The sequence below is a fragment of the Monodelphis domestica genome, chromosome 2, assembly GCF_027887165.1.
Source record: "Monodelphis domestica isolate mMonDom1 chromosome 2, mMonDom1.pri, whole genome shotgun sequence".
In the NCBI taxonomy this organism is placed as follows: domain Eukaryota; kingdom Metazoa; phylum Chordata; class Mammalia; order Didelphimorphia; family Didelphidae; genus Monodelphis; species Monodelphis domestica.
In genome coordinates, this window is record NC_077228.1 from 273536027 (window position 1) to 273545981 (window position 9955).

The window sequence follows — 9955 nt, forward strand, 5'->3', positions numbered from 1 at the left end:
ATAGAGTGTTGGGTTTGGAGGAAGAATCATCTTTCTGAGTTCAAATCTGGTCTCAGATACTAGCTGTGTGTTTTTGGACAAGTCACGTTAAACCTCCTCGCCTCAGTTTCTCCATCTGTAAAAATGAACTGGAGGGGGCAGCTGGGTAGCTCAGTGGATTGAGAGCCAGGCCTAGAGATGAGAGGTTCTAGGTTCAAATCTGGTCACAGACACTTTCCACCTGTGTGACCCTGGGCAAGTCACTTAACCCCCATTGCCTAGCCCTTACCACTCTTCTGCCTTGGAACCAGTACAGGCTATTGATTCCAAGATGGAAGGTAAAGGTTAAAAAAAAATGAACTGGAGAAAGAAATGGCAAACCACCCTAGTACCTTTGTCAAGAAAACCCCAAACTAGGTCAGGAAGAGTCGGATAAGACTGAAAAACGATTAAACAACAACAAAGAGCTACTATTGTCATGTCTCTGTAGATTGGAGTCTGTGGATATCTTATCTTTTATTTTTGTAAAAGACTGTGAGTTCCATGCAGCATAATTGGATGAAGTCAGGGGTTCTTAATCTGTGTGAGCAGTCAGTCTGGTGAAGGCAATGACCACCCTTCTTAGAATAATGGTTTTCTGCCCATGTTTATGATAGAAGTAATGCCAACTTTCAGTTGGAAGTTAGCAAAAATAACGAGGATTTTTTTTTTTCTTATCTGAGGTCAGATAGGGAAACTGAGACCCAGAGAGGGTAAGTAGTTTGCCCAAGATCACACAGATAGGAAGTGACAGAAGAAGAATTTGAATGGTCTTCTGATTCCAAAGCCAACAGATGGTTCTCCCCTATGCATATTAAAACCCCTTGAATTAGACAATATCTGAGTTCCCTTACAGCCCTGGCATTCATTTGCTGATCCTGCTTCTGCTTTTTTCTTCTTCTTCTTCTTCTTCTTTTTTTTTTTTAATGAGAAGCCCTGACTATAATAAGAGGCAGTTGGTTGACACAGCTCATTGAGCACTGGACCTGGAGTTGGGAAGACCCTGAGTTCAAATCTAGCCTTAGACACTTCCTACCTGTGTGATCTTAGACCTCAGTTTCTTCAACTGTAAAATGAGGATAATAACAGTACCTACCTCCCAGGGTTGTGAGGATAAACTGAGATAAAATTTGTAAAGCAGTTATCATAGTGCCTTGTATAAAGCAAGTGCTATAAAAATGCTTATTCCTTTCCCCTCCTCTAGACACCACCCCCACTAGTTCCCAGCTTCTCCTTCTTCCACTTGTCAACTCAGAACCTTGTCCTATCTCACCTTGTCTGGTCACCTTATCACTACCCTGGGTAGAGATGGATGAATTAATTTCAAGAACGACACAGACCTAGCCCAGAAAGGGTTTGCAGGATGGGCTTTAATTGACAGAGAAGCTAGTGGGTTGGTGGAGAACGTAGGGAAAAGTGGAGAAAGACTTTATTCCTTTGAACGGCCAATATCATGGCAGATACCAAAGTCGCTGTTAGTGATGGTGCCCACGATGGTCTTGTCCACCTCACAGGTCAATCCCCTCTCACAGGGACACTTGTAGTAAACTCCATAGAGGGTCTGGGGGAAACAAGAACTGTCACAGCACTGGACCAGTGTGGTCTAATGGCCCCTCCTAGATTGAGCATGTTGCTCCCCACTCCTCTGCATGGGGGCTGCAGCGGGAAAGTAGAACTCCCTCCCCACCCACAACCCTCTGCTCCATCTTGACTTTGATAGCATGCAGTAGAGGGAGCAACATATTTGGAGTTAGAGAGATCGTGTTTTTGACTGTGGGACCATCAGTATGTAACATCCCTGATCTTGGCCTCTGTTGCCTCATCTATAAAATGACTAGGTTGGATTAAACAATCTTGAGTCCCTTACAGCCTGACTCCTATGAGCCTCCAATGCCTGATGAGAGAAATGTGGTGAGGAGACTTCTCAGGGCATTCCTAGTTGCCTTGAAATAAGATTCCTGACTCTCTTTCCCCCTCTCTTCTCTACTCCCATTTAGAACCAATAAGACTCCCAAGAATTTAGAGTTGGAAGGCTTGAAGAGGTCATCCAATTCAATCATTTTATAGATGTGGAAACTGAGACCCAGAGAAATTAGGTAATTTACCCAAAGTCATGCAGATAGGAAATAATAGAAAAAATAATTTGAATGGTCTTCTGACTCCAAAACCAGAGCTTCCTCCACTGTACCACATTATCTCTCCAGGTAGGTGAAAAGAGACAATATTTTTGATGGCTTGGAGGATGATCTCTAATCATCAGAAGTATAGTGAGAAGGGAACCAGATTAGGAGTAAGGGAACTTTTGTTCTATCTCTCTCTCTATCACTAGTGATTTTGTTCAGAAACAAAGCATCCCTCAAGGGTCAGTGTGATATAATGGAAGAAGTACTAAATTTGGAACCCAAAGACCTGGGTTCTAATTCTGGCTTTGCCATTTACTCTCTCTATGACCTTGGGGAAGTTATTTCTCCCTCTCTAGATTTTATTGTTCAGTTAGATGATCTCTAAGGTTCCTTGTAGTTCTAAACTTAGTGGGTAAGTGGTGCCATATTGCAGAGTGCTGGACCTAGAGTCAGGAAGACTCATCTTTCTGAGTTCAAATCTAACTTCAGACACCTTCCAGCTGTGTAGCCTTGGACAAGTCACTTCACCCTATTTGCATCGTTTCTTCATCTGTAAAATGAGCTGGGGAAAACATGACAAACTACTCTAGTATCTCTGCCAAGAAAACCCCAAATGGAGTCATGAAGAATTGGATACCATTGAAACAATGAAACCACAAAGCTCTAGACCTGATTCCCATGAGCCTCTGATAGTCATGGGATCATGGATTTAGAGTTGGAAGGGACTTGGAGGTCACTGAGTCCAAACCTCTCATTTTATAGATAAGGACACTGAGGATCAGGATCACAGAGATAGTAAGAGTGTCTGAATTAGGATCCCATCTTGGGTCTATCCATGACACCATCTATTGTGTGACCTCCAAGAAGTCAATAATCTTCCTTTGCCTCATTTTCCTCATTTAATTCACTTAAGTTCTCTGGTCCTCAGTTTCCTCACCTATAAAATGAAGAGTTTGAATCAGATAATGTCTAAGCCTTTCAACCCTGAATCTATTATTCTGTGATTCTTCTTGGTTCTAAATTGGAGGACAAGGTTGGACTGGATGGCCACTGTGGCTATTTCCAGCTCTAGCTCTCTGATCCTATGATTAGGCTGATCAGAAGAGGTTTAGCAAAAAACTCCAATAACAGCACATAAGTAGTATTCCTTCCACTTCCCACTCCATCTCTATTATTTTCTGCTCCCCCCCCCCCCCTTGTGCTAAACTCTCTTCAGCTACTCACCTTGGGAGAACATTCGCTGTTCTCAGGGGCTTTGTCGGCACAGCGGGCCAGGCTCAGACCACTGGTCCGGTGGCAGCATTTGCTCTTACACTGGAGGCTATTCACGCACAGCTCCCCATTGTCCTGTGAGAAAACACAGCCCCCCCCCCCCCATGGCTTCCAGTCAACCTGGGGTAAGTCCCCAAGCCACTTCATCTAGGCAGGGGTGTGCTGGTAAATGTTTAACAATCAGGATATCCTCCAGGAAAAAATAATGATGCTTTTCAGTTCTCTCTGCATTATCGATATTTCCTCCGTCTTAACTACTCTGATCACTATGATTCAAGACAATTCTGCAGGATTTCTGATGAAAAATGTGATTCATTTCTGGATCGAGAACTGATGAACTCTGAGCATGGATTGATATTTTGCATGGTTGCACATGTATAATGGGTATCATACTATTTGCCTTCTCAATGGGAGGGAGAGTAGAATCTGGAACTAAATTTTTAAAAAATTTGTTTTTAACATAGATAAATAATAGTAAATAAATTTAACATACATAAACTTTAGAAAAGAGCTACTTTTCTCAAGTCTAGGCAATCAACAAAACAAGAAGTACAGCCTTGATTTGTAACATTTGCTGATTTCCAAGGTCTAAGTGCTCACACTGAAAATTTAGCAATCTCCTCTCACAAGCCAGTTAGAGAGGGCTCCAACACACTCCTAGTTTGGGCCTCCATGCTGTCTGAAGCTTCTTCTAGACATAGGGTCTGTGAGCCAATAAGCCTCTTCTCCTTTGATTGCCTGCTCTTAGCAAGCATGCCCAACCTGCAACGAGGGAGATTTGATTCCCTCGATTCCCTCCCTGGCTTCACTTCCCCCTTTCCCTCCTCCAGGTTCAGATCATTTATATGCTCTCTTAGACTTGAGGATTAGATGCTCTGGTGGCCAGATCTTGGGCTGGTATTCTGCCCTTTGCAGGCATCCTGCACATTTCTGCCCCATATGGGTCTGTTCTTCGGTACCTTTTGACTCCTTAGGTTCCCTAGGTAGATTCTGAAGGCTAAGGCTGGCCCTATCCATAGGCAGAATTGGTGGCTGGCTATGAGGCACGATTTGAAGCTTCTTTCCCAACCTCCCAACAAATGCCATACTGACTCTTTAATGACTTTCTGAAGAAGTAGGCTTTTTAAAAAGACCTCTCATCTTTCCTCTTAGAATCTAACGTAAGTATTAGTTCCAATGCAGCAGAGTCACACAGCTAGAGTCTTTGAGGCCACATTTGAACCCAGGACTTCCCATCTCTTTGCTTGGCTCTCAATTCATGAGCCCCCTATTTGCCCCTCAAACTATGTTTTTTGGCAGGCTTATGGCACGATTATATCAAGGATGGAGAAGCCCATTTAACCCATTAGAACCCGCTGATTCATTGACCTGACCAGGATGGGTTTATCGGTTTATTAGCTAACTGAGGGAGAGGAGAGCTGACCCATCACTGGGCCCATCTGGGTTCAGTCACTGGACTAACAGCCCCTCCTGGATGGAGTGGATGATCACTCCTCTGACATGGGGGCTGCACAGGGAAGATAGAATCTACAGGGAGCCCCTTATTCGGGGAAGAAAAGAGCAGAGGCAAGTTTTGTTGGGGAGAAAGATCTGAAGTACAGGGCTCTGACTCAAGGGTAGCCCAATTTGGGTTCCTGGGATTCCCTGGAGGCCTCGTAAGAACACTGAGCAGCTGGAGACAGGTAGGGTCCTGGACATGACATTTGTCTGGAGGAGAAGCATACTGGTGAGTTAGCTGGAAATGGCAGTGGTACAGCTGAGATATGTGGGAAGTCGGTGCAGTTTGTATAAACCCTCCTCAAGGCAAATTGGCACAATGCTGACTCTTGGCAGGGCCCTGTGCATCATGGTGCAGGAGAGGCAGCATGATGCAGTGTAGAAACTTGCTCTGCTCAGGAGGGTTGATGTAGACACTTGGTAAGGCCACAGGCTACAGTATAGAAAGCTGGTAAGGCTTTGTGGCATTGTGGGAGAAGTTGCTTGGAAATAAGGGGACCCGAGTTTAGTTTTTCTGTTACTGACTCTGTGATCGTGGGCATGTCATTTCCCCTCTCTGGTCTTTGCTTTCCCCAGTGAGCCTTAGACTAGGTTATCCTCAAGATTAGGCTCTTCTTGAAATGCAGGAGAACATCATGATGGATGGATCACTTGTTTGTGTGGGTATAGGATTTGGGCTTTTGGTTTTAAAAGACGACTCTTACAAAAATAAATAAAAAGAAATTAGGATTTGGGTGATAGGGGAGGGGGAAGGAAGAGGAAAGGGAGACAATATGCATCATGTATCCAGGGGAAAATATTTTTTAAATAAAATGATATTGAATTAAAAAATGTATTTCTTCTTGCCCTTTGATCCTAGAGATAGGTGCTTGCCCCAGTCACAATTCTGCTGAGGGCCAGCCGGCTGTGCCCAGGAATGAGAAAGGCACATCACATATCTGGCCCGAGAGAGCTGGCTCCGCTTTGGGACTCAGAGGACACAGATGGGCTTCTCTTACCAGGTGGATGATCAGGCCCCGAGGGTCAGGGGCAGCGTAGGCTACAGCCAAGGAGATCAGCAACAGGATGAGGACCTTCTCCATGGCAGGCAGTGAAGTGGGGAACACGGCAGGCGGGCCGGTGGAGCTGAAAGGTCAGGAGCCTGGGAGTGCGGGGACCTTGTGGCTCTGATAAATCCCCTTCCTCCTTCCTTGTGATCGGCCTCCCCCAATCCCATGATGCCTCTTATCTTCTGGGCAGGTGCACAACTGGCCTCTGATAAGCGAGGCAGGTCAGAAGCTCCTGGTGCCCATCTGGCAGCTTCCCATTTCGTTTGGGGATCTGAGGACATCGGCCCCCCTCCCCATCTCCCAGATGCCCTTGAGATGACATCCATCCCCCTAGTCTGGGTCCCGGGTCACCTCGAAGAATTTTACAGGATTAGGCAGGGTGAGCTAATGTGTGCCCTGAGGCTAAGTCTGCAATGCAGCCAGCCGCGGAGGCTTGCCATTGCCTTGCGGATGGACTTTTGATCCTCACCAGAGCCTGGGACTACAAGGGCTGGGTCAGAAGTGTTCTTCTGCTGGCGAAGCCCCTGTCTCGGGATCCTGAAGTTAGCCTGCGCCCTTATGGCAGAACCTAGAGTGATGGGTGGTTGGCCAGCGCTTCTCCTTGCTTCCAGGTCCTCTCTTATCCCCTGAAAATGGACTTTCTCAACTACCTTTCAAGTAGTGTTCAGCAGGAGAGCCCCGGACTCTGTCTTGCTGTTGGGTTTGGGTTACTGTCTTTTTGAAGCGCTTTTTAAAGATTGGGTTGGAAGGATAGTCAGAGAGGTTTCGGCTTTTGCTGTTACTAAGCCTCTAGACCAAGAATCTTATAGTCATACATATCTTCCTTTCCTGGAATGCAGTTAGGGTGCATAATAATCGGGGAGATCTGAATTCAAATGTTACTTTAGACAGTTACTAGCTGTGTGGCTCTGGGCAAATTCTCTTTTAGTTTATGCAACTTTATTGAAGAAAAATAAATCAATTACTAGCAGAGCTATTAGTTGATCCCTCATCCATTGATAACTTGCATCATTTATTCAGTGCTATATTAAACAGTTTATTGGTAGCTAGATTAACTAATAGCGCCAAGCCTCCTAATAAAATTTAAATGCAAATTACAAAAGGTTCAAGACCCTGTTTTGGAATACAAGGGGTGTTTGACTTCCAACTTCCATTCTCTGTAGAACAAGAACAGGCCATTCCTTTATTGACATGCATAAAATACATCATGTTTTCTGTTTTGTTGATGCTATAAATTCAGTACCAATTCTCCAACCACATCAATTATGAGCATAAGGTATATCCTCAAATCTCTAACAATGGAAGGCATAAACAAAATGCACACTGCTACAGTATTGTTGCATCTTTTGATATGACAATTGTGCATCCATCTCCTTCCCCTCAGATGGTTCTTCAGCATCTGTTAGGGTAGTGAGGAATGGGGTTTTAGTCTCATAACCAAGTTAGAGTGAAGACACTGGCCACATAATACACATGTTCCATTAAAAAAAAAAATTCTAGTCTTGGGCAATTGTTCTCTTCTAACTACTTTACAGTTTCTAAAAGCAGTTATTGTCCAGAGCTGGAAGAACTTAATCTTCTCAGATGATCATCTGCATGAATGGAGGGAAGTAAACAAAAATAAAATTTAGAAAGATAAGGTCTGAAAGGGGAGCAGTCAGATGAGAAAATCAAAAAAGAAACAGGAATTTAAAATTTATTCCAGCTATAATGCAGGTTATTCGACTTTAAGGTAGCATCGCTTGACATACTTCTGAGTCCATCCTCCAGATATTCTGTTGTACTTGTCTCTGTCTGTTGTATAGATCCGTGCAATCTCTGGCACTAAGGGGTCATCTGGGTTTGGATCACATGGCAGTGAACACATGGATAAAAGAACTTTAGAAATAGTTAAAGCAGGAGACCACTGTGATCTTAGCATACCGAGACAAATGCTGCCATTATTGTTAATGTTTGGATGATAAATTCTTGTTGTAAATTGTGTTTTAAATGGCTCTGAACCCCGGGAGACTACACCTCCCAGGACACCCTACCCCAACTTCCTCAGACATCCCACTTCCTTCATGGGAGGTGTCTGAGAAAGTATAAAAGAAGAGAGAAGCTTGGGTTTGGGCACCTTTTCCACAGAAAGAGAGGAGAGCCTTTTGCCCCTACATAGCTGCTGGAGACCTAATTTTCTCTAGCCTTTCCAAACCTTTCTTTTCCTAGCCCAATAAACCTATCTAACTATCCCTAGAGTTCGGCTTGATTTAATTTAATTCCCTAGCCCTGTCAATTTCCCCACTGGGGCTACGGAGGCTGGGAGAGACCCCACTACTTTCCTTTCCCTACCTTTTCCCTCCTTTTCCCCATCCACAAAATGCAGCCATAGGTGATTTGAAGGGGTAGTCTGTAGGGAAACGAATTGTCAAAAAGAATATACCGCCTTGATATGGGCTGTCATTAGGTCCCATAATTGTGGCTTGCTGATGAAACATATCATCCTTTGGGCAAATCTCTTACCCTCTGCCAGCCTCAGTTTTCTTGTCTGTAAAACAGAGATGACTATAGAGATAACAAACAGAGATGCTTCCATAAAATGAAGGCATTGAATTTAGATGGCCTCTAAGGCCCCTTCTGGATCCAGCCAGCTCCAGAGAGGTATTTCACAGGATATTGTAAGCTTCAGATTAGATAACAGTGCTGGGGAGCTTTATACATCTCAAAGGCTATCTGAGAACTTTTTGTTATTGTTCAGTCACTTTTCAGTTGTTTCCAATGTGTGATGACCCCATTTGGGGTTTCCTTGGCAAAGATACTGGAGTGGTTTGTCCTTTCCTTTTCCAGCTCATTTGACAGATGAGGAAAGTGAGATGAATAGGGCCTCCTCTGTAAAATGAAAGGCTTGGCTTAGATAGTGGCTAATGTCCCTTCTGGATCTGTGAGCTGTGCTCCTGCTTGATCCCTGGTTTCCAGGGAGCTTAGGGGGTCCCATCATCAGAATTTTCCATTTCTCCTTCTAGTACATTCAGTCTTGTGTGCAGTTAGCTAATTTAATCAATTAAATCATGCCAGGATGTTCATTAATGGGTCATTAGGTTACCCAGTCCCAAGAAACAGTAACATTTTAATTGGGACTTCCTGGAGACCAAGTCTGAAACCAGAATGAAGACTTTAATGGTGGGCATTTCTCTAGAGAACACCTTTTGATTCCACTTAGGATAGCAGAGGAGGATGGTCAGGGTGGGTCCAGATATCCAAGACCCTGGTCAGTCTAACAACTGGCATTAATAAATTCTTTATTGTTTGTGAAGTGATTGCCTCTGGGGCAGCAGAGTGGCACAACAGGTGCCTGGAGTTGGGAGAACCTGGGTTCAAATTAGACCTCAGACACTTCCCAACTTGGTGACTCTGGGCAAGTTACTTAACCTCCATTGCTCAGTGTGTCAAGGAAGCTCATCCCCTCCCCTTCCTGAGTAACTTTACCCATCTATCAAACATTCCTGACATACCACAGTTGTGCCAGGGTTGCGTAGGTGTATGTTCTGTACATCAATAAAAGTTAAGGTTTGGGGCAGAACCAGGGAGATCAATGAGGAGAGGAACACGGGAGAACCAGGAGGAGAAGAGAGAGAGCAGGCAGGTGAGGGGGAATGAGGAAGAGACTGGCAGGCTAGGCACCACACCATCAGGTTACTTATAGGAACACTATCTACCCTTCCAATAAACTTTATAAATATATATATATATATATGTGGGTAGAAATATTATTATTTTAATTATTACACCAGTCTTTACCTCTCTTCTGCCTTGGAACCAATACATTGTATTGATTCTAAAGGTTTTTTTTTTTTAATTCTTTCCAGCTCTAAATCTGTGACCCATTTTATAGATAAGAAAACTAAGATTCCATGAGGTTCAATGACTTGCCCAAGATCACATAGCTTCTAAGTGTTAGAGCAAGGACTCAGGCTGAAATCTTATAATGTCAGACAATAAACATCTATTAAGCCCCTA

The 9955-nt window shown here is 44.0% G+C and overlaps 1 protein-coding gene and 1 pseudogene across 1 annotated transcript; both read right to left on the reverse strand.

The window, feature by feature from the left end:
* Positions 1-1368: 1368 nt before the first annotated feature.
* Positions 1369-6041, reverse strand: CLPS (colipase). Its single transcript, XM_001369877.4, has 3 exons — positions 5909-6041; positions 3366-3488; positions 1369-1579 (listed from the first exon to the last, which is right to left on the reverse strand). Exons 1-3 carry the CDS (start codon positions 5990-5992, stop codon positions 1448-1450), a joined length of 339 nt encoding a protein of 112 aa, XP_001369914.1. The 5' UTR covers positions 5993-6041; the 3' UTR covers positions 1369-1447.
* Positions 6042-7676: 1635 nt separating this feature from the next.
* LOC130456934 (ubiquitin-conjugating enzyme E2 D3-like) lies at positions 7677-8436 on the reverse strand (annotated as a pseudogene).
* Positions 8437-9955: the final 1519 nt, after the last annotated feature.